Here is a 26,414-nt window from a genome sequence, read left to right on the forward strand (position 1 = left end):
GCCTGCTCTGCCGGAAACACCACGAAAAAAGGTTATGGCCATTTTTGTATAACACACCATGGACAACCTATAAAGGCAACATTTTCCAAATGTCAGTATGATTTAAGTAGCATGTGACATGTCAAACTAGAGGTTTTCATGATTCTGAATCCATTCCAAGCATGAGTTTTACATGAAAAACACTCCTTTGTCTAAAAACAGCCATAGCCACTTGCCCAAATGTGCTGACCTCATCACAAGCCCAAGGAGTGTTTTTGTGCAAAACCAATGCTTGGAATGGATTCAGAATCATGGAAACCCCCTAGTTTGACATGTCACACGCTACTTAAAGCATGATGAAATTTGGAAAATGTTGTCTTATATATATGTCTATGGTGTGGTATACAAAAATGCCTTCTTTTCGCTATGTTTCCGGCAGAGCAGGCCTCTACTTATTCTGTGGACCCTAATGACCAAATGAATAGAAAAAACACAAATAAAAAGTATGGCATGACAATTTTGGGCCTGTGGCTCCCCGGCTATATATACATGAACTTGAAGCTTCACTATGCATGTTTTCTAGGCAATGCACAATATCAAACATATATTCATGTGTTCCAGGAGTGTTTCAGCACCATGGAGAGCGACCAGGAGTGTTTCAGCACCAAGGGCAGCGGCCATGAAGTAATGTCTTCACACACAGGTTATGGAAGGGTTCCAGTACCATGGAGAGCAACCAGGGGATTCAGCACCAAGGGCAGCGGCCATGAAGTAATGTCTTCACACACAGGTTAAGGAAGGGTTCCAGTACCATGGAGAGCAACCAGGGGATTCAGCACCAAGGGCAGCGGCCATGAAGTAATGTTTTCACACACAGGTTATGGAAGGGTTCCAGTGCCATGGAGAGGGGTCAACTGCACAGAGCCTAGTCCTTCCACGCGCCAGATTTTGGTTCTCCCAGTACCGGCAGAGTAGTTCAGGAGCAACGGATTGTGTGGCCTTGCCTTGCTCATTTCCTGATGAACTGATCAAGGGTAGCTGGGGCGTAAGTCTGGATTTGATCAACCCCGGCCGGGTCGCCTGAGTGAGGGGTATGATGTTGGAAGACCCGAAAACCCGTTGACCTCAGGAAACATCAGTGAAGATACGTCCCAGGTGCATCCATGCAATGTATTTTTTTGTTATTTTGTACCAAATTCTTGATGATTGCTGGCAAATTAATGCGGACAATGCCGGACATGGTGTATGATATGAAAGTCTAGATCATTGAAGAGCATATTGTTATTGGAGCCACATATTTCATTGTTACTATTGATACAGTCCTCCATTTATTTCAAAGCACCCTAAGATGTAACTGTGTGGGCGTGTTGGTTAGAGATTCATATGTGAGGAAGAGGAAGATGGATTAAGAGGAACCGACTGGAATCAGGTTCCGTGGTCGACATGAAACATACCCAAAAACATAAAACAAGACTATTGAGTCTAGCAGCCCCTGGATGCTGTGGTGATCCTTATCATAACAGACCAGACAGAGACTTGCTGACATTGCCATCCATTAAGAGTCCTCTGCTCTCACTATAGTGGGGTTTTAAAAAGGGAAAAAGAGAAAATAAAATACAAAAGTTGTCATAACTGGCCTGGGGGTGGTGCTAGAGGAAATACCATGGGGGTCACCTAAAACATTTCATCATCTGGGGTGCATGAACACACTAATCTATAACATGTCACAGGTTATAGATTAGTTGTCATACCAAGACACCCCAAACTCAATGCATTGGGACTGGAATACCAAACCTGACAACATGACACACAATGACAGCAGTATTAAGTTATCTCTATAGGGTTCATGAGCTCATCTCACAGGCATGACACATGTGTCATGATTGTGTCACGTCAGTCTTGTGGACACGCCTTTAAAATAATACATTGTTGCATTGTGGCCATTTGTGTCGCATAAACATAACCATTGTTTATTTATTGTTTTATCTCTTGTTTCTAATGAAGGCTGCTTTGTTCTATATCATCTTCCAATTACAAAACAGTTGCCAGTCTTATTCATATTAATTACAGTAGTATGATTGTCTGACAGTTCTATAGCTGCCTCTGCACAGATTATTCGAAGGTGCCTTTATGGCAATCCTCGATTAGACTCATTGACCCAGTGATCTACAGTAGGCTTATCTTGCTCAAGGCGTTGTGGTATACATATGCCAGCTGTTGAGACCGACTTACAGTAGCTTAATGTATACTCAAAGATGAGTGTTGCTCAGCGAAAACATATTTTCAAGCTAGTGACACTGTGTCGCATTCTTAGCTTGCACATCTACTGTTTTTTGTCAGGCAACACCGTCATGCAGTGGAGTATAAATACACTTCAGGGCCTTTCTTTTGGCCAGAAGTCTGTTTGGATATCAGTTCCATCAATCTCCCTATATCACTGGCATTGATGTATAGCACAGTATGTCTGGGGATTTTGTACCCCCATATGATCCCCATTACATGACTCAAGTATATGTGTATAGGCTATTCTGTTATATTGTTATATAATCCCAACATCCACTCATGTTACTGTCACAAGGCTGCTGATTATTTGATCATTATAACAACCGTTTTCTTTTCATTTTCTTTATTTTTCTTTGTGCTGAAACAAGCCACACAAATGTATTTATTTAACCTGCATTTATTTAATCCACAGGATGTTGTATAATTTAGAAAATGTAATGCAATGTAAATGCTGCATCTAGAAGGGATTCAAGCATGGAAAGGAGACAAATCTCCTTTGGGTGTTTGATAGGAGATCTTTCAGTTCAGACTAGTTATCTATAACATTTCCCTCTCTCCTTGTTATCATTATATGCCTGTTTGTTTGTTTTGTTTTGTTCAGATAAGGAAGCTGCACAGTTTAATTTAGTTTTGGTTATACAATAATGGAGTTTAACCTTCAAAGTAGGCTACATGGGAAAACTGAGAAATCATTGCATAATGCATAACTGTGCCTCTATGGTGTTGAAACACTTCTTGAAACCGCTTTTGTACTGTTTTGTTGCCCCAGGTTATTGGGTATTTAAGCTCAACTTTATTGTAATGGTAATATGTTTTTTTTTACTATTCAAATTTTAGGATGAAAGGCTTTTATTCTCTTGAAACATTTGGCCATTTAGTTGAAAATTAAAGTAGGATTGTGCTAAAACTAAAATATATAAAAAATAAGATGATATTGGCTTTACTAAATAAATAAATAGGTCTAATGAATAAATTAACACATTCATAAATTCGTATAATTATGAATTAATGTATTTATTAATTTATTAATTTAATTTGTTTCTTTGTTAATGTATTAATTAATTCAGGAAGCTAGCCTAACTCAAATGTACTCATTTCCTTCAAGGAATATTGAGTTATTTGAGATAGCCTCGCTTAGCCTACATATAACCAACATGTAGGCTAATGATATGCAGCAGCGCCTTATTCATCAATGGGCTGTATAGGCTACAAAAAAAGAAAAGAGACGTCTGCGTTATTGCAGCACGGTAGGTTATCTCCTTCTCGGATACGATGATTCGAGTTGACAGTGTGAGGTCTAGCAGTGACACTGATCACTGTGTAGGGAAGGTTGTGATTGTCAGTGCAATGCCTGCAGTCTGCTTCTCTGGTAGTCAGTCTGCTGTGTATTTACCCAAATGGTTGCCATGCGTGTGGGTTGCGCCCACTCGCCCAATGCGCTGCAGTCAGAGTCGCTACAGGCAATAACATGCGACTCCAGTTCAGACAAAGGAAGACAAATAAGTCCCCAGTCTATCAAACGACTGCACATGTTTGATGCGCTGGTGACACAATTAGGGTAACGTGTTTTAGACATGGCTGTGTGGTGTGCATATTGCAACACCAAGAGAGCAGTATTCTTCAAATGGTATAGACACAGACAAAGCAATTATGGCTATAGTCAACGTTTGATAATTATAGCTAGGCTACCTGTCCTATACACCATGCAGTGTCCATTACATTGATTAGTCATTCAGGGTCCCACGAGTGTATATATAAATGACAAAATAATAACAACAATAGGCCTAATAATAATAATAATAATATGCCTAATAATAATAATATAATAGGCCTAATAATAATATAATAATAATAAATGAGAGCATTTTGGTTGTTTCGCCATTCAATGTCTGGGGTGTGTATATGCTGGTAATGGAGGAGAGGAGAGAGACGGGTGGGGAGGGGAGGGGAGGGGAGCTTCTGGCTGCGCCAGTGTAGGAGACTGTGTGCGCGCCAGGGTGGGAGACGCAGCTCGAGTGGAAACACACCCGTCAGCCGCGCGCAAACCAGACGAAAAAAAGGCAGCTAGCACGGACAAAGAAACTATGGGTGCGCTGGAGACTTCATGGGTTCACCTCCGACGGTCAACGGGATGCATGATGTGCCACTCCTGCTTCACCTAACGGGAAACTAATCAGCCCACTTTAATGCGGTGGTGGGATGAGAGATATTGCGAGCTAAAAAGACGGAAAGTGTGTTTAATCCGTCTGCGGATTCAATGAGCTTGCGATGGCTTTTGCCGGGATATCATGTAACTGTATAGGAAATCACGTGCCTTTTTATTTTGTTCTATTTTTCTTATGTTGTGGCCTTTCGTTTGGACAGTTAAAATACACAATTCCGGAAGAATTAGAAAATGGAGCACTGGTCGGCGATCTCGTGCAGGACCTGGGACTGGACATTCGAAAGCTTGGAACCCGAAAAATCAAGGTAACCTCCAGCAGCGGTAAACGATATGTGAATGTCAGTCCCAAAAACGGGAGATTGTTTGTTAATGAAAGGATCGACAGAGAGACACTGTGTGACATAAGCGGCACCTGCGTCCTACATTTTGAGGTGCTTCTTGAGAACCCATCCGAGGTGCACCATGTCGAGGTGGAGATTCTGGACGTCAATGACAATGCGCCGCAGTTCCCCAGTGATGAGTATCAACTGGAAATCTCAGAATCGGCTTTACCGGGAACTCGTTACCCCATTGAAAATGCCCAGGATCCAGACATGGGGTCCAACGCAGTACGCGTTTATCGACTCAGCCCCAACGATCACTTCGCTCTGGTTTCTAACAAACCCTCCATGAATGCAAAACACATTGAGCTGGTGCTCAAAAGGCCCCTTGATCGCGAGCAGACGCCTTACCACCAATTAATTCTAAGTGCTGAGGATGGTGGGACGCCGGAAAAAACGGGCTCGGCCAGAGTCAACGTGCGTGTCCTGGACTCCAATGACAACGTGCCCTTGTTTGATAGCTCAGTGTACAAAGTGAAACTGTTAGAAAACTCACCAAATGACACGCTTGTGATTAAACTGAACGCATCGGACCTGGACCAGGGCACCAACGGGGAAGTTTATTATTCCTTCAGCAGCTACACGCCAGAGAGAGTAAGGCAGATGTTCTTAATGGACACCAACACTGGGGAGATTAGAGTACGGAGCAATGTTGACTATGAAGAGACAAACTCCTATGAAATGTACATCCAGGCAATGGACAAGGGCCCAGGGGCTGTGGCCGCCCACTGTAAGGTGGTGGTGGAGGTGGTGGACGTGAATGACAATGTTCCCGAAATAGTGTTGTCATCGCTGTCCAGCCCAGTGAGGGAAGACGCTCGTGCTGATACAGTCGTGGCTCTGATTAGTGTTACTGACAGGGACTCAGGGGCCAACAAACAGGTGAGCCTGGAGATCCCCGCGGGCCTTCCCTTCAGAATCAAGTCGTTCAGAAATTACTACACTCTCGTTACCTCAGCGTTCCTTGACCGCGAGACCACTGCTGCCTACAATGTCACCCTCAGCGCCACTGATGGTGGAAACCCACCCCTCTCCTCTAAGAAGACCATACAGGTGGACGTGGCAGACGTGAACGATAACCCGCCGCGCTTCGAGCAGACGTCGTACACTGTCTACGTGACCGAGAACAACGCCCCGGGGGCTTCCCTGTGCACTGTGAAAGCGCAGGACGCAGACATCAGCGAGAACGCGCGCATAACCTACACTGTGCTCAACGACAACAATCACGGCATCCCTGTCACCTCCTATGTGTCTGTGAAGGCTGACACGGGCGAGGCGTACGCCCTGCGAGCCTTCGATTACGAGTCACTCAGGGAGTTTCACTTCCAGGTCAAAGCTCAAGACGGAGGCATCCCCCCGCTCAGCCGGGTCGCCACCGTCTACATCTACATCATGGATCAGAACGACCACGCTCCGGTGATAGTCAACCCCAAAGCCAACGGAACGCGCTCCATCGAGACGGTGGTGAAGAACGCAGAACCCGGTGCCTTGGTGATCAAGGTGGTGGCGTACGATGCCGACGCGGGCCCCAACGCCTGGCTGGACTACATTCTGGAGCAGGCCACGGACATGGACCTGTTCAAGGTGCACGAGCACACTGGAGAGGTCCGCACCACGCGCCGCGTGCTCGAGGACAACTCCACCTCCTTCAGCCTGACCGTGCTGGTGAGAGACCATGGCCAGCCTGCTCTCTCGTCCACCGCCACCATCAACGTGGCCGTCATGGAGGTGCCGCCTAAGGTCATCCCTGACCCCAAGAGGATTATCCGACCTCACAGCTCGTCGGTTTTCTCCAACGTCACCCTGTACCTGATCGTGGCCTTGAGTGCGACCACCTTCGTGTTCCTGGTCACCGTGGTGGTGCTGGCCATCGTGCGCTGTCATGCGTACTGCTCCCAACCGGGCTCCTGCTCGTCCTGCTGCAGGTCACAGAAACCGCCCCTGGACGGCGGGAACGTCAGCGTAAGTGGCGCCGGAGGCCCTGGCGGCGCGGGGCAACCCAACAACAATGTGGTGCTGCGGAGGGACCTCAAAGTAGAGCCTCACTACATTGAGGTGCGCGGCAATGGCTCTTTGACGAAGACTTACTGCTACAAGACCTGCCTGACAGCCACCTCTGGCAGTGACACTTTCATGTTCTACAACACGGGGCGTCCCATCAGCGGCACCTGGGGCAGTGGTGGGGGAGCGGAGCGTTACTTCACCAGCGGGAGTGGATTTGTACGCCGGCTGAGTATGCCTGATGGATCACTGCAGATCTGTCCAGAGGTGTGTAATACTTTTTTTTACCATATTATTTCTGCCCCCTTGCTTGGTGTCACTGACTGATAACACAGTAACAATAACACACAACCATTTTAGCCATTCTAAAATCACGTCACAAATCAACACATTGATATGTCAGTAAGCCTGTTACACAGAAGCATATTTTTCGAGGGCCGCTAGCCCCTCTTATGTCCAGCTTTGAGGGTTTGTGTAAACACAAACCTAACACCAACATTGAATTGACAATGAATGGCCAGTTTTGAGTGTTTGTGTAACTGAAGACAAAAGTGATTGAATATATATACAAAAGTGATTGAAGTGCAAATTGTGATTGGCTGGAATGAGATGATGATAAGAGCGCCCCTCACTTCACACCGGTCATATAGTGCCATTATTAGCGGTCAGTAATTATGTCCACAATACGTCAAGACTATGAGAATATGTCAGGTTATTAACCATTCCTATTTACTGCTGAAGTGAATGCTTTTGGGCCCTTAATTCTCTTTGTCTTGCACTGTGCAGCCCCTCCACCCAGCTGAGCACTCACACTGCATTAGTGTCAGTACTGATGTGTTTCAGGAGGCCTGCTTTATTTCTGCTGGTTCAGGGATTTATGTTTCAGTTTGATGTTGTCATCACATCTACACTAAGGACAGCTCTGCTTGCTTGCTCTATGCAAAATGGATTTGACCTCATCTCACTTTGTTCTCAGTTCTCACCAGTTTTAAGTACTACCAGTAGTACCAGTATGAGCTGCATGTGAGTTTGTTGTGTGGAGTATAGAGGGTATGCGCATGCATAAAGTCTGTGGCCAATCGAGTGGCAAATCGAGTGGCAAAGTGAGTTTAACAGGATTTAATGCAATCAGATAGGACTTTTCTGTTTGGATGTACAGTATGGGCTGTCAAGGCCAGAAAGTAGTTATTTTGCCACTCAGTAGGCGTTCCCGCATAACTTCCGGGTATGATGATGATGTCACACGCATAGCCTCTATTAGTACACTTTCTCAGCAATGCACTGCTTTAGATTAATTATTTATACAGTTGTACAAATTCATACATGGAAATAATTCTGTACCTCGGATTGGTTCACCACATGAACCTGAACCTATTCTGAGCATGTAAAGGGGTGAAAATAGCATACAAGTTCATAACGCATTGCAGAATGGCACATTGCGAGTTTGTAGGCCTATGTCAGCAATTTTCTTCAAAGAGATTTGTGTATAGGGAAAAGGGGAGTGGGTCTAGGATAGGCCCTGGTCGGGTCATTCAAGTAGGTTTTGGTGGTTAAGCTTGACAGGACATTAACTGCATGTCAAGTTGGAATTAGAACAGCTTGGTTTTGGATAGAAACATTCTGGTTTTTCCTTTTTCATTTTGTCATAATATCATATCTGGCAGATGTGTCTTTCACAGAACCAGAGGTTTGAGGTCACAGTCAATTCATCTGCAGATTATTGCAGTACTTTTAAGGAGGGACATACCAAATTCAGTTCATGTGCGCTTTAGTTAACTGGGCTGTGCATCCATGGGATTTCACTGTTTGTAGGATTTTGTCCCTGTTTAATTGCCGTGAACTCATGCTTACAACAACTAGAGGTCTGGGTTGCCTGCTCTAATAATATAAGCTTGTGTACCAGTTTTGTAGGACTCAGATGTTGGCTTGTGTTAACTGTAACTGTGTGGTTATCTTTTGACACAGTTCATTGTTGTCACACCATCACTCTATCACTAAACACGGGTGAAATTCACCTGAACACCTGCCTGTAAACAAACCCAACTTCTATGATGTCACTGCGCATCATGAAGGTAGTGAAAGACCCACCCACCTCAGACATCAGCAACATTATGAAAATTACCAATATATAATTGTCCGGGTGAAAATCACCTGTGTCTAGTGTTCTAGGTTTAAATGCATTTCAAAATGTGGATTGATTTGAAAAATCTTATTATAATAATTACATTAATTAGTACCAATGTTGGACAATGATTTTCCCACTTAAAAAAATACAAACAAATGCAAAATAAATAACACGAAAATGATATTATGGTCTATGCACGTGAGCTGCAAATAGATCAGAATTTTAAAGAATACTCAACTAATAACTAATTTGGTCCTGGAGTTATTTGTCACTGTGGGTTTTAATTTAATATTTTCCCTGAAATGTAAGCTGAATGATGAATCACACAAGATAAAGGAACTTAAGTGAATATCTGTAAATTATCTTAATTTGGAATAACTACAGTACACAGCAAAAGTCTGTGTACAGTACACAGCAAAGGTTTCTAGACAGTGTAAAAAGGAATTGTCTTTTCTTTCTCCCAGATCATGGTTTTAAACAAAAAAAAGAGCACAAATAAAATTAATTTTGTTTGTCGGTATTGCATACAATCACAGAGAAATTTGAACTCTACTTGAACCCGAGTAGACAACGTCTGCAACATGTCTTTGTAAATGTAATCTCCGTCTGTTAATGTGTGGGGTTGGATATGGTGAAGCTTTCAAGATTGAAATATTTTGTTCAGTGTCAGGTCATTGGCACGATAAGATCAGCAGTCTACATCTAGATGAGTCATTAACAAACATACGAGGTCATCAGTCATTAGTAACACACTAATATAATTATTGGCCAAGAGTGCCCATGAAAATGAAATGAACCTCTAGCATCTGTTTCCCATGCCCATGAATTTGATTTACTCAGGTCTCCCTGCAGAAAATACTCCTCTAAATTGAGCACTGGGACGCAGCTGTTGAATTACTATTCTTTCTTTCTCAGAAACATTTCCTGTGTCTGTGTCCAGTACATTATATGAATACCACATATGAATACCACATGTTAGCAATTACCAATGGTAAACAATTACTATTAATGAATACCTCTGAAATACTGAAAATTACTTAAAAGTAGCAAACAGCAGCAGAATTAAGCACTACTCGAAAAGAAACAAACAGCAGTTGACCAGAGAATTTCCAAAATCCGATATATCAGACACATTTGTCTGACATTGGGAACAGCACACATAGAAATGTTACTTCCTTACACAATTGCTGTCCGATTTCAGTTTGTCTGACCATGCACAAAAATAAAGAAAAATCTACATGTAAGATACAGACGAACACATCAAATTGCAATATAAAAGATAACATACATGGTTACATTGACCTATTTAGTAATAACCAACAGTACATATAAATACAGTTAGCAGCATCTAATAGTCCATGTCAATTGTGGTGTCAGATGTTGGAACATTAGAATAATTAAGTCATTCATGACTGATCTGAGACAGCACATGCTTCATTCACCCCGTTAACCCATTCTGACCTGAGATCAGATTCATACGAGGTTTCCACTGGACACACACTGGTCTGATTAACCCATTCTGACCTGAGATCAGATTCTAAAAATGTCAGTCGTTCTTCGATTTTTCAAAAATAGCAGACCTACAAGCTCATAGCGCGCCACTCGGTGGCGCGCTATGAGCTTGTAGATCTGCTATTTTTCAATAGCTAAAGCATAACATGATGCTAACACCAAAATGGGTTCCCGTTCAGAATGGGTTAATACAGAGGTGGAGGATGTGGTTGCCTTGGTGATGACAGAGGGCTTCCACTCATTGGAGCAATAATTTACCAGGGTGCTGTTGGGTGTTCCTTGCCCATAGCACTCAACCCATCCCCATGAAGAGCAGGCAGATTTACTCCCCTTTAACACACTCACAAGGCTGTTTAACAATACATTTACTTATACCGGCGTACAGTACTTGAGTATACATTTGTGGTGTATAGAGGTGCATATCTACTGTACACTGTATCTGTACATTAATGAGTTAACCACTAAAGCCCTACAATCTCACAACCCGTGTGTGAGATTGTAGATTTTCACAATTGTTGATGTTTTAGGAATAGTTCTGGGGAATGTTAAATTTTTACTTAGTAATTTTGTATTTACTTTTTAAAGCATGTAACCTACTTTTGATTTTGAATAATAGTATTTTTAAAAGCCCCACTGAGGCACATCTACTCTCACGTTTACAGAGAAACAGGAAAGCAAGATTGGGTGTCTGTGGATCCATCAATATACCTTTCAAAGTCCTGACCCTTTTAACCACTAAAACCCATAGTAAACTAATACTTAAATGGCCAGGGTCGGCTCTGTACTTGGTCCGCTCATTACTCCCCCAAAACACCATCATGTCTTTGCTGAACATATCTGATTACGATGCATTGTGAACTTGTAGATTTGGTATTCTTGCTCAGAATAGGGATGCTAGGTTTCAAGTGGTTGTAATCTCTCCACTTACGTGTGTGCGCTTGTGTGCGTGTGTGCGTATGTGCGTGCGTGCGCGTGCATGCATGCATGCATGTGTGTCTGTGTGCTTGCGGCTGGCCAACTGCAGTGCTTATATCAGATCCCGGGCTGGGATGTGTGGAATGATTTATTGATGAGACCTCAGCCTAGCCTGGCTTCACTTTGTATGAGATCAAACTAATCCTTCCCTCTCTCTCTCTCCCTCTCTATCTCTCTCTCTCAGCCCAAAGCCCCCAATGCTGACTGGAGATACTCCGCATCTTTGAGGGCAGGGATGCAGGGGATGCAGGGGTAAGCACTTTACCCCATATTTTCGTTTCTTTTAACTAACCTTTAACTTTTTTGTGACAAGAAAAGAAAATTATGCAAAGCCACACTACAGCACATCCAGAGATCAAGGATGCACAACTTTGAGCCCTTTCTGAGACAATAGATCATCCTTAGACCATGACACAGCAGAACTGCTCACGCATGCAGTAGCTTCACTCCACAAACACACGCATGTATCTTTAGACACAATGTATAAGATCACAGATGAGCAATTACCACTGTCAGTCACAGCTAACCAGTCTCTATTGGAGTATCAATGGGTTCCAATTCCTGTTGCTCTGCAGTGTGATATTATATAGGTCATCAACATTCTGCATGTCCCGTCCCCCTCCGGTACAGTCTTTATGCAAGAAGCATGAAGGACAAATGAGCCGACTATGACCTTTCTCAGATCATCGTATGCACACACATGCACGCACACAGTATACATTACACTACTACCTCTCCAAATCCTTGCAGACTGCAGATGTCATTTGTTACCCCCCTATAGTAGATGTGTTGATAAAACACTTAGGACTGATTTATATATACTTTGTCCTGTGACGACGTTGCAAGGCCGAAATAACTGACAGCTTCTACTGTACAGTAGATCTGCTATTTTAGGAAAAGTGTTTGAACACTTTTCAGCTATGATGATATGCCCAAAATAGGGATGTTTGCTTGTTAGTTTTTTTGGTCAGAATAAGGAGTATTTCATTTCATTTTACGAATGAGTTCTTAGTATTATATTTTAAATGTGTTTTTATTGATTGTTGTATTCTTTTACGTCTCACATTACTCTTCCATACAGCCCCTTCCTTTTTCTTTTTTTCTTTCAGTGATCAATACCATGTATAATTAATTAGGCATGGACCAAAACAAAATACTAACTCTGCACATCTAGTCTCCAGTTAATGCTTCTGGTTATTATCAGAAATGTTGTGTGCAGTTTTTTGCATCCTCACTTTTGTGTTTACACATTTTTGTCTTCAACATTTGTGTTTACACACTTTTGTCTTCAATGTTTGTGTTTAAACAGACCCTCAAAGCTGGACCTAGCGCCCCTCAAAAATTCTTACACTTACTCTCTATAGTCTAACTGGTCAAAAAACAGTTACGACAATAAGTCTACAGAAATGAGCAGGACAATTGAACGCTTCCTGGCCTGGGGTAGGTGCAGCATCCAGTTAGTGCATGGAGCCGTGAGCAGCCCAGTTCCAATCCAATCGCACTCTGGTCTCGTCTCACACATCTCTGTACTCTCTGCCCTCTCGTCCCTGTACTCTGGACTAATAGTAAATACATGTACAATAAAAGCCTTCCTTCATTTAATCTGCCGTTATAGCCCTGATGTGGAGTGATAGTACATTATGTGTATCATCATGTCATACTATAATCATTGTATGATAAATTAAATGATCAATCAAGGTTGCATTGCGACTGACCAATAGCTTTTAAAATGATAGCTCCTCTGCATCCTCTGCAGTCCCACACTGCACACAGTCAAATAACAACCCTCCAACACCGTCCACTCCAAGCATGATAACTAGAACTATCACTATTGTTTTACAAATGGTTCTGGATGTCATTGTCGACACCACAACTATACTGTACAACAACATCAGTGTGGATGTTATTGTTAATTACACTTAGTTATTGTGCTTGGTGTGATGCCTCGTTAAGCAAGCACAAGTAGTGTAGTAGTGTAGATACAACACCTTCATTACTGACCCACATTCCTCATTTAGACAGCCAGGGTAGAAGTCCTATTTCTAAACTTGCCGCACCCAGGCTGGGGTGGTGATTATACTACTGTATGCCTTTGTATTATATTCTCTAACCGTAACTCTCTAAGTTAAGTAATCTTATACTACTTAACTATATGCTACTTATCCCTTCTCATTTAACTGTTTGCTACTTAATTCCCTGACTTAACTCTGCTTAGAGTGCATTTGAATGTTATGTCAAAAAGACAGAAAGAAAAATGGAAGATGTACAGAGACAGGTATTCTCACACGGACAGCATACGAACATATATTATATAGTGCTGCATTGCAGAGGCCAAGGCTAGGGCAGCTACATCTCTATAAGCCCTACACTACAGTATCTTCATTTTCAATGGGTGGACAAATCTGTTTTTCCTCGATTGTATACTGTTCACTGTTCTGTTTAGCTTTGCTTTTCAAAATGGAGATAAACATTTACATTATACTGTAGGAACTATCTGGTCATAATTATGTATATGTTATTATATGATGTTTAGTAAGGGCCTGCTTGTACATTTCACTAATGTCTGGAGTCCAGACATTAGTGAAATAACAAGGTATTGTCCAGACTCTGGATGACAGCTGTGGTTCTTTCCCCATCTGTGCTCAGAAATGATACTACTACTATGAGTAAAGTATGGGCAGCATAGTTGTGTAACTGCTTTGGCATCGGATCAGAATGTTGCCCTTGACTCGCCAGCAGCCAATACATCGCAGTTGCACAACGGCTGCACAATGCAGTGGTGCAACAGATGCTTGGCTGTTTCTAATGCACGTCTGGGAATGTGTGTGTTTTGTGTTCCAGCTCTGTCCACATGGAACAGAACATGGATCCCTCCTCTATGATGCAGGGCGCTATGCAGGGAGCCATGCAGGGAGCCATGCAGGGAGCCATGCAGGGAGCCCAGGGAATGCTGGTTCAAAACTGGCCCACTGTTTCCAGTGCTGCAGGTGAGAGCAAGCCTATCACGCAGGAACCACGGGGACGGTGCCAGCTGAGACACCAGAGACAGGCCTGGGGGTGGTAGTGGAGAGCCCATGAAAAACAATTACACAAGACATTCACCCAAAAAAGATGTCAGCCATAAGACGAAGTGGCACAGATTGAAATAATCAGCCATGTAAAAAAAACCAAAGGAAGAACAATACTGGGACAGAAATATAGAAAATCTGGGACAATGGAAATAACTGTAGGCCTCTCACATACTGTACTATTTACAGCAGTGATACGTTCAAGAAAATAATTAAGTGAATGTATAGATACTATTTAAATTGAACGTAGAAAGGTAGTGAGGTGAGACTTTGAGCCAATGGGGACAGTGGGGTGAGTTGTGTTGCTGTGCTCCAGTGAGAAGGCTTTACTGCTTGCCTAGGATGTGCTCACATTGATTTTCTGTCCACCATCTGGAATTAGAACGTGGGTATGAGGGACTAGTGTGGAGGACAGCACAGTCACCCAGACAGTCACCCAGACAGTCACCCAGTCAGTCAGTCAGTCAGTCAGTCAGTCAGTCAGTCAGTCGTCAGTCAGTCAGCCAGCCAGCCAGTGAGAAGGAGTCTGATTGAATCTATATGGGAAAGCTTCTCTCTGTGGGAAAAAGAGGGTGAATGGAAAGAGAGTGGAAAAGTTTGTCTCTTGACTTGTAAAGGGACTAGTAAAGGTATGAAATAATGCAGTGTACTGAAGGTTTAGCATTGAGGCTTCATTTTAGAAGGGAGCCTTGTGTAACAGAAGAGGAGTGGCTCTGTGTTGCAGCCAGGTTGATTATTATGCAGCAGTGCTACATTTCCATTAATGTTTCGTGATGGCAATGAAGTTGTGTGTTATACTGAAGTGCATTTTCAAAAGGAAGACTGTCATTTCGTACATGGATTTTATTGCATGAGACTTGTGGCACTGTGGAAGGTGAGGGGTGATTAAAGGATAATAATGGAGTTATATAATGAGGATTGAGAGAAGCTATCACATTCAAAGCAATTTGGGAAAGGAAGATGAGCGCAGGAGAAATGCAGGCGCGAGAGAGAGAGAGAGAGAGAGGGAGGTATGGGGGGATGGAGAGAGAGAGAGAGAGAGAAAGGTAAAGAGGATTGGCAGGTTCCTGCAGTAGTGTTGTTGCTAGGGAACGCCATGTGACCGGTCGCTAGGCAACACTGTCTAACTGAGGGATTGCTGCAGCAACCGCACCCTCCTTCAGCAGGGAGTGGGCGAAGGCAGTTCCCATGGCAACCAGTCATATCTCTGAATTGAAGATTTTAGAGACAGAGAAGGGGAGGGCGGGGGAAGGGTTGTACGACAGGTGTTAAGAGGAAAAGAGGGGGGTCATGCAGTACATGCCCGGAAACAATGCAGACACGGATTGATTTGGAGTTACCTCTTATGTGAGTGAAATCCTGTAATACATGTGACATGTGCTCAGCTGTACGGCGTTTGAAACTGCACGCTAAGATGGAAACGTAACAATGGACAAGTCTCAGACATATTGGAGCACTCAGAATGTAGCCCATGAGAAATTAGGTGTTACAGGGAGGGAGGGGGCTATATTGACCTGCTTACCAATGATAATCCATCAGCCATTTCAAAGGGATGCTTGCAGTGAGACATGAGCTACAGTATGATCAAGCATAACCAGTGCTACATATAATCCTCCATATTAGCAGACACAATGACACTGGGCAAGCAGAGCATGTTATAGCTGCAGCACTTTGATCATTACATCTCCCCCCTCGCTTTAAACGATACACAGGCATTAATACGAATAGACATTGCTGCAAAAGATTCTAATGAATGGGTTAAACGCTAGTTACAAATGTATTCAATTACAGAGAAAGATGGAAATATGATATTGCAATGATGGATGCTTGACATTTGAAACTTGGTCACAGAATTTGGTAATACAAAATGTAATGTAGGATTTAATGTATTGACAAACTACATGCATACCGGGCCCCGGGGTGTATGTTTCTCTGTTCAGTCTTACTTCCCATGTAGTTGCATCACTTGCATGATTAAACTCCGTAACTGTGTACAGTACAGACACCTGCTTTACATTTACTGCCCATATTATTATATACATTGTTTAAGAGGGGAAAATGACACTGATCACATTATGTGAGCTGGTCCATAGACTCAAACATAGACCTACACATCATAAATCACAAATTGACTTTCTCTAAGCAACAAGACACTTTGCATTCAACATTGTCTTCTCTGCATGCTTATCAGCACTATCTGACCACTAGAGTTTAACGCACGCACGCACGCACGCACACAGTGGACAATTTGTTCACACTATCCATGTTCAATGAAAGGATCTGTCAGACACGGTATGGTCTGCATGTAGAGTCACAGTCACACATGGTTTAAATGCAATGACTTGTTGACCAGTTGTTTGGCAGCCTACACTACTAGTCGTACTGTACAGCAGGCCGACTTTTCATTTAATAGCGCACGCACGCACACACACACACACACACACACACACACACACACACACACACACACACACACACACACACACACACACACACACACACACACACACACACACACACACACACACACACACACACACACACACACACACACACACACACACACACAGGACAATTTGTTCACACTATCCATGTTCAATTAAAGGATCTGTCAGACACGGTATGGTCTGCATGTCTTTTTTTGAATAGTCTACTTCCCATCGGGACATGAGAATTAATTTCAGCACTCCAGCTATATCATAATCATAATTAGCCTACAAATGGGAAGAATCCCTATTCAAGGGCCTGTGTTTGATCTAAATAAACTACAGACAGAAAGTAGGTCAATGCAGAGGGAACTGGTGTGGTGGGCCTGAGAGCGACCACGTCTGCCCACCCCGCCCACCCCTTTCTGTTCCTCTCCATATATCTCTCATCTCATCTTGACTCTCTCTATCCATCTACGATCATCTCATTCTTTTTCAGTCTGTCACTTTTATTATATCATGTTTTCATAAAATGTCACATAAAAGCGTGTCATAAAAGCTTTGTATCATATTTTAGTGTCTGAAGCTTTACCTTTAGTATACAGTCACTTTAATGTCCCGAGATCCCCAGCACTGTCCTGCGAGGGTATAGAATTACCTGCAATCATTCCAACAAATAGATACACAGAGTCATTTTGCGGTGTAAAAAAAAACAAACCTAAAAAGGTCAGATTCCCTCTAGTGTTACCTTCAATAGCATTACTGTCTGGAAATGATTCGCTCTCCGTAACACTGTCCCCAATGTTCCCACTGTGTGTTTGTTTTCTTTGGCTTTGTTGTTATGTGTTCTTTTTACTGTATGATCTCGCTGTTGGTTGTGTTGCAGCTTTACAGTGTATTCAGCTTTCTTAACCTTCTGTATACGGCACTTTGTAAACCTTGAGTTGTGAAATGTGCCATATAAATAAAGTGGATTGCATTGGATTGATCCCAATGACACTGCTCTGCCAATGGTTCTTCCAACCTCGACTGACCCTTATAATACAGTACAAGGGCCAATCAAGGTTAGAACCTAAGCTGACATTAACCACTTAAAACCCTATAATATATACTTCTTTGACTGGGGTCCCCCAGGGCTCCATCTATGGCTCCCGATCTACAAGCCGAGCAGAGCATAATAGATCTGCTTTCGCCAAATATTTGACTATTTTCACATAATATTCACCTCATGTCATGTCCAGTAGGAACGCAAAAAGACCCAAAATGTACGTGCAAATATTGTTACTATAAGGAACTACTGGGAATGTGAAGATATACAGTAAATGAGTAACATTACATTTTCTTCTTTTTGCTCCCACATATGACCCGAATAAGATGGAGAGGGCGGGGGGGAGCTGTCACCTCCAGTGGGCGCAGGGATCAACTGTAACAGCTGGCAATTCCAGTATGGAGCCAGGGCGGCCTATGGTCCACCTCAGGCACTGAGACAGGCCGGAGAGATCCCGCCCGAAGCCTTCATCATCCCCGGCTCCCCTGCCATCATCTCTATCCGACATGAGCCAGGCGCTGCGGACGACAAAGGTGAATTCATAAGCTTTGGCAAGTCTAAGGACGACGCCAAGAAGAAGAAGAAGAAGAAGAAAGAGAAAAAGGAGAAGAAAGAGAAAGGAAAGGAGGATGAGGAAGAGTAGAGGAGACGGGGTGATGATAAAAGAGAGCTAGCAACAAACTACTGTCCAAATTACTGAGCCTGAGAATGAAAAAAATCGCCAAATGCATATTTTAGAAACAAGGAATCCTCCTTGGGGCGTATTTGCATAGACACTGTAAAGTGGCCATGCCCCCATTAGAAGACGTTTGGCTTCACTACACTATCATTCTGAATATGCCAAACAAACACCTCTTTGCTTTTCTTGGCCTGTTTAGGCCTATGACCTGAAGCCCAAGGCTCTGGGTAGAGAAATTGTTCTTAGCAGCCAGATATCTTCTAGAAGGAAATGCAGGATCAAATCAAACAAACAGGAAGGATTGTATTGGGATAGAATATATATAGCCTTTCTGTGGCAATTACCTTCTACCCCCCCCCTTCCTGAAAAAAAAACACCCCTGAAAAGGAACAGTATTTGTATCCGAACAGTATCAGCTTAGCCCCCCAGCCCCCCCACGCACACGCACCCAACTCCACTCACCAATAGAGGTGAAGAGGATATAGCAATCCTAAAAACGGAAACAGAGGCTTTCATTCCACAAGTAACATGAAAGCCTTTTAATAATTGAGAAATGTGACTTTTTGTACAAAAATAACAAAAATAAAAAAGTAGCGGGGCACCTGGCTGACGATGTATGTACAGTCCACTGAGTCCATTGAGATTAGCATTACTAAGAGAATGTGGTACATTCTACATGGGGGCGTGTAGTCGACCACTTACAAAGATCTCTGCTCCCAGTGAAAGATAGCACAGTGCGGAGAGGATCTGGACCAGGTTGCACCAGCTATGCACAAGTTTGTTCCTAAGTTAGGGCTTAAAGCCCTTAGAAATTACTTGAGTTTGCGATTAGTAAGTTACTATATTGGGGTTTTTACCATCAGTTCCTAACTATTTTGATGGGACATAATTACAAAAATAGGCTGGCAACAATTCAAATTTTAGACTTGTAAATTAACTTTGTATGCGAGGATTGAGTTATAAAATGGTATGGAAAAACTATGCTGTGTGCAGAACAAAAAAAAAAGACATGCTTTACTGTTAGTGCAATTCTGTGACTTTATATCATTTGCACCTGCTTTAGAGCTTGCTTGAATATTTAATTGTTACTTAGGTTTAAAAGCTGCATTCTGTGACACAACACTGATAAGCAAGTGGAAGTATACCACAGCAGGATGCTGTGATTCAAAGCCAGCTCTCCCCCTTCCTTGCGGCACCTAAACATTTATAGTTTACAGCGCAGACATACAGTATGTTGTCATGGCTTGAGATATCAAAACGTGTTGCACAGTGCAGCTTTACGGTTTTCCAAACTTTTTCGTGGTGCCGCTGCTTGTATTTGGGTAACGCTGAAATCAGGACGTTGAAAGTCACTATACTTGCATTGTAATTATAAGGAACCTTAGGGCAGCTGATTCAACCAGCCCCCTGACCTTGCCTTCTCTCATAGAATATGGCACAGGTCTTTGGGGCCATAGAACTACAGTGTATCAGAACACACTACAGTGTATCAGAACACACTACAGTGTATCAGAACACACAGAGTCCTCCAGAACACAAAACGCTACCTGTCTTTATCTCCCTCTTTTCCTTAATCTCTCTCACACCGAAGAAACAAACGCACGCGCACGCACGTGTGTGCGTGCGTGCGTTCACACACACACACACACACACACACACACACACACACACACACACACACACACACACACACACACACACACACACACACACACACACACACACACACACACACACACACACACACACACACACACACACACACACACACCTAACCTAGCTGCCAAGACTGAGGCCTATAACATTGCCATCCTTTCAGTAGGAGTGTAACATATGGCTGGGACACAGGAAAGTTGCGTGTTGCTTCGTTTCTGTTCAAGTCTGATCCTTCTGCTTCTGTCTCTGAATGTTAAATAGTTGTTCTTAAAAGCCCCACCCCACTGCCTCACCTGCTTAAGTGCTTGTAGGATTTGCTTGCCCGCTGCCTGTCCCCCCCTTAACCTTACCTTAACCCCTCTGCTCCCGTTTCTTCTAATCAACATGGTTGGAAGACATCTTAACTATCTTCTGGTGATTTGTTCAAGTGTAATTTCACATTTATACTGTACATGCTGTGCACGCACGCACACACACACACACACACACACACACACACACACACACACACACACACACACACACACACACACACACACACACACACACACACACACACACACACACACACACACACACACACACACACACACACACACACACACACACACACACACACGTGAACACATTGCATCTTCAGTATCAGTGCTTAAAGTGACCATTCAAAGTCCTAGCTGTTGATGGCAGATCAGTGTCATCTCTACCATTACCGTTTTGATATTGAAATGTCGCCTTACAGGGACCTCTGAGAGGTCAGCAATAAAGAGGACCGAGTATAGACTGTACCGCTAAGAAATATGAGAGAAGGTGGTGAAGGGAAAGAAGAAACAGGCTATAAAGTAACAAACCATGTAACAGCAGGAGACTGAACTCCTCTTTCAACATAGAGAAAAAAACAGACTAAAGCGTCTAAAAGTCCTGCTAGCAGCCCCTGTGCTGATCCTTATACCCCATGTGAACTACAGTAAGTAGTTTGAAGCATTTGGCCAAAATTGTCTTCCTTATATCCCTGCGCTCGGCCATTAGATATTGAGGTTTCTGGTGTGCGACGTTTGGGCTAAGGGTGGTGCTAGAGGAAAAAGGTCAAGGAGATACCAAAATCAGCAGGGTAAGGTTCATCTTCTGGGGCACATGAAAGTGCAGGAAGGTGCATGGCAGTCCTGCCAGATATCTTGTTTGGGACCAAAGTGTTGGAAGGAACAACAGACTAGAGTATATCCTTAGACCCCCGTTACCAACAGGGATCAGAAACTACAGCTAAATAATTTCAACAAGACAATCCCCCTCTTTACAATATGTATTACAAACCATAACTGCTCGGATATGAGCATGTTCATGATGCAAGTTCAAATGGGCTCAAAACAAGTGGAAAATGTTTTCTGGTTGAATTTTGTGTAGATACTGCACATATAATATTTTTTCCCTTTTTGATACAACAAGGAGAAGTGACTATTGGGGTCACTATTCCTGAGGTGAGATTGGAGCTATCACTGGTGAAAAACATTTGGCAACACTCCTGCAGTAATACACACCAAAATATGAGTTTGCATCATCTAACTTGAGCTCTGTCTGAGGATTTGAAATAATGTTGGACGTTAAAAATAAAAAAAGGTTAGCCAAAAGAGAATGAGCGGTTATCAGCAAGCAACAAAAAAAGATGAGCAGGGTCACCGTTGTGAGACGTTTTGACAGGAGTTCTTTTGAATAATGTCTCATAATTGAATGGGTGTTAATTTGCATATACAGTAAGGGTCCATTTGGTTCAATTTGTAGACTTTCAGATGAAAAAGATCACTCTGTAGTACTACTCAGTACTGTGTATCTGCCCTTGTTAGGTTAGAGCAGTGGTTCTCGAAGTGGGATCCAGGGACCCTCAGGGTTCCTTGAGGGGGATCCAAATGGACCCTAAGAGGTCTGTAACTCTGAGCGTACAAATGGAACCAAATGAACCCGTAAGGGCCTCCCAGAGTTATGGGGGTCCTTGAAATGTTCAAGTTTGAGGAACGACTGGGTTAGTGCTGTATAGGCCAGGTATGGTAGAGAGAGACAGTCTGACAGTCGACTTCAGAATGGAAAACTAAAGCTCTATTTCACAAGATCTTACCTTGTTGTTTTATTATTTTTGTATAGGCTGTTGTACAAGCAGTCATTGTAGGGGTAGAGAGAGGCGGGTTTTAGTGCTGCTATTGGTTTGAATCCTTCCCATAAACACACACCGTGATCCCTTCAGGTGAACATAACTCTGTGCTGTCAGAATCACCAAGTGGCTGTTTGCATGTTATAAGCAAAGGAAACAGATACTATATAGATAATATATAAATATATATATATAAATATATATACATAGGTATGTTTTTCCACTGGGAAACGAGTATTGGAATATGTACACATCTAATACACACACACATGCACGCACGCACGCTCGCACACGCACACACACACACACACACACACACACACACACACACACACACACACACACACCATTTACAAACAACAATTTATGAAAAAACTGGAAATACATTTTCTATCCTGCTGAAATTGAATTTAACCTTACATAATGCTGTAGTGTTATGCTATGATATACCTTTGTTATTTTTTATTTCTACCCTTATGATTTTTATATTATGAAAATCTATTAATTTCACTTGTGTTAAGCTTTTAAATATTGATCAATTGAACCACTGTATCGTGAATCCAAATCCAATCCATTTATTCATCTTCCATATCTATGCCATACCCAATAGCCAATATATACAAAAACTAAAACTAAAAAAAATTAAATAATGAAATAAAATGACAAAAAAAATGACATTGGAAAAGTTGATGTATTCTCTGCTTGTGTATAGTGAATGTTTCTCAGTCACTGGGTGTGTGTGAATGGCACTCATCTGTTGACTATGACAGTGCAGATCTGTTAATAACTTTTTTGTACACCTGCTTATCATTGTAAAGGTGATAATAGTGATTATTATGATTTCATCAATCTGGTATTGTGTTTTGTTAAAAAAAAAATGAATCACAAATAAAAATCTTTTTCTTAATTATGCCAAGGTGTGGTTTTATGAGTCTATAGACAATATGATATATTTTACCATTAGAGATGATGTTTCCTTAGGCTCAGTGCCGCTGCGTAACAAATACAATTCTACATTTTACATATTGTCGCTGTCAGATGGAAACCTCCCCTGTACTAAACTGTTCTTTTTAAATTTATTTTCAAAACATTTAAAACACTACAAGCTCACGACGTGTCTGAGACGCATTGTCTATTGAGTATTTGGACACAGTCTGCAACATTTTAAGTTTGTTTGGTAGCCTAGTAGTCACACAGAAATGAAAAGGCACAGGTAAGAGCATAATGCTGTCCAGACAGAGGCTATTTCTGACTGGGTGTGGGTACAAACTATACTAGCAGATATATGCGATAAGGGGCGGCAAGATGCCGCGAGCGGCAGGCGTCTCTTCCTGGTTTTTAAACAGCTGGTGGATGGAAATGTAGCTCCACCCACGCTGCAATTTGCAGCGTCGGCCAGAAAAACGGAAACGGTTTGACTGTGCAAGTTGCAGTGTGGGTGGAGTTTAATTTCCATCCACGGGCTTTGAACAAAAAACAGGAAGAGACTCCTGCCGATTGCACCATCTTGCCGCCCCTTGCCCCGTATATCTGCTTGTACCCGTGTGTGTGTGGATGGCTGATTTTATCCTCGTGCATCAATCAGCTTTTTCCACAACAGGTGTTGAGTAGTAGCATGTTGCCTTGTTGGTGGTCCACCAATTAGCACACCTGGGGACTACCTAATTAGAAGCCACAGTCTCTTACTGGAGAGGTGCAGGTAGCACCACAACTACTGGTGCATTATCGTAAGGGCCGATTCATACTCCTATTTTACCACTGTTTCGGCGCTGTAGTGCCGAAATGTTTTCGGCTCGTCAGAAATTTAGTAGCACCGAAGAGCCGACTTTAGGACGGTACCCGCCCCCCCGAACCTCAAATGACGTCAAATTGTAGGCTCTACAGCGCCGAACCGACTTTTATTCGGCTCTAAAATAGGAGTATGAATCGGCCCTAAGTTTGCCCTTTTCTATTTGCCAGAATTCCCCTACGAATACCTGATTTGCTAGATTGTTTATGCCTAAGCTGTTTATTGTGTTTGATTATGCCTGATTTATTTCCATTACTGATTGTTACCCATTTCCTTCTCCTGTCAGTTAAAATCATCTTACACCATCCATCATTCATCCTCACCCCACCAATGTCATGTCTCTAACCATCAGTGAACTGAAGACTGAATAAACCTCTGGGACCTCTGTAAACCTCTTTTCTTGTTTGTTGTCATGATTTGTCACGACAAGAGTTGGCTTTGTACGAGGCTTAAAAGGTCTTTAAATAAATACTTTTTGAAATGTCTATGAGGAAAATGAACGGAGAATCATTTCCTGGGCCCTGGTAGGGGGCGGGACTGCGACACTCTATACTAGGCATGCAGGTGTAGGAGTGGAGTGCACATACAACATATAGACAGCCTCCCTTTACCAGTCAGAATACTTCTCAGTAAAAAATCAAATTATATCTTGAACACTGTAGACAATGAGGACAACAGCTTCAATGAGCTGTGCAATACAGTTATTGAAACGACCAAAAAGACAACAAGACAGCAAGAAGACTATAGATGGTGTCACATCCAAGAAACATGTCTCACAGTCTAGCTGTAACATAATGAAGGGAATACAGGCCTTAAACCCATCAACTATAGTGACTTTTTGAAGGAGGACATGGGCTACATGTATGTTATTGGCATAGCTCAGATTTGTAAGACCAATCAGTTAAATCAATCAAAAGAAACAAGGCAAATGGAAAAGAGAATGTCCCTAGGCTGTCTAAGTTATACGTATATACTACATACATGAACTGTAAAACCTAGAACCGCCACTAGTCACCAGCGCCACTCTATTGTCTGCCAGGAGATGAAAGCTCATAGTCAAGGACATGGGATGAATTAGCCAGTATTAACTGCTTCATCATCATCCTCTGAGCATGGTACATGATTTAGACAGAATGGAGTTGGCAGACGGCAAATGGGCAGAAGCCTAGATTTGAACTGTACCGACAGATTACCGCACCATGTAAATGTCAGATCAGCCACACACGCGATGCTGTTGCCTGGAGCTGTTGGCTGTCAACATAGGCTTGCCAAGTTGCCAGGTATAATGGACACCAAGGTATAATTTATAAGCCAGTAAGCCAGGTAAGGAAATAAACAGCAGATCTAAGGTTAAAGAAAAAATGTAATCCTGAACAAGATGAATGCACAGAGGTTATGCGTGCGGCAATTCACATTTTCCTTTAAACTACTTCAAAAAGTTGACCAAGGGCGTAGCTTTCTGCCGTATTAATGCCCTTTGTTTGGTTGACTAACCATTTGAGTTTGTAACACATACTGTAGGCTACACACAAAAAAAGTCATCCAAGGAAGTATCAACTGTGACATCCCATGTTCTGTCTGAGGAAAGAGCACCATCTAGTTGGAACTCAGAGGAACCATCATTTCAGAATGCTGCCCCTCCCTGTATCTTCTTTTCTTACCAGCAATTCTGACCCCTGGAGGTCACTGCTAAGAACTGCAACTGACCCATATTCACTTTTCTTTTTTTTCTCATCTCATTGTGTCTATTCAACACAAACCTCTACTTGAATATCACTGACGTGTAAGTTTGTTACCGTTTCTGCCTACAGTGGCACATCCTACAAACAATGGGTGTGTGAGGCAACCTCACACACCCATGGCTCTGTTTTCTTTTCATGACATATACTTTTGACGGGCGCTAGCCCCTCCTATGCCCAGCTTTGAGTGTTTGTGTAAAGACAAACATTGTGTGAACACAAACATTGAAGACAAAAGTGTGTAAACTCAAACATTGAAGACAAAAGTGAGGGCACAAATTGTGATTGGCCCGCATGATTGGGTGGGAGATTGGTTGAGAATGAGATGATGTATGATGATGTATGATTATAATGAAGTTAAACTTATTATTAGTATTATTATAATTAATAATTATTATTATGACTTGTATTATTAATATTACTACGCAGTAAGACGCCCTAAGGGCGAGAACT

At 42.6% G+C, this 26,414-nt stretch overlaps 1 protein-coding gene across 1 annotated transcript; it reads left to right on the plus strand.

The window, feature by feature from the left end:
- Positions 1-4,341: 4,341 nt before the first annotated feature.
- LOC308327175 (protocadherin alpha-C2-like) lies at positions 4,342-23,344 on the plus strand. The gene is made up of 4 exons (XM_080780390.1): positions 4,342-7,074; positions 11,604-11,671; positions 14,261-14,406; positions 18,288-23,344. Exons 1-4 carry the CDS (start codon positions 4,531-4,533, stop codon positions 18,602-18,604), a joined length of 3,075 nt encoding a protein of 1,024 aa, XP_080636516.1. The 5' UTR covers positions 4,342-4,530; the 3' UTR covers positions 18,605-23,344.
- Positions 23,345-26,414: the final 3,070 nt, after the last annotated feature.

Source organism: Protomyctophum bolini, assembly GCF_963924005.1.
Source record: "Protomyctophum bolini genome assembly, chromosome: 13".
NCBI lineage: Eukaryota > Metazoa > Chordata > Actinopteri > Myctophiformes > Myctophidae > Protomyctophum > Protomyctophum bolini.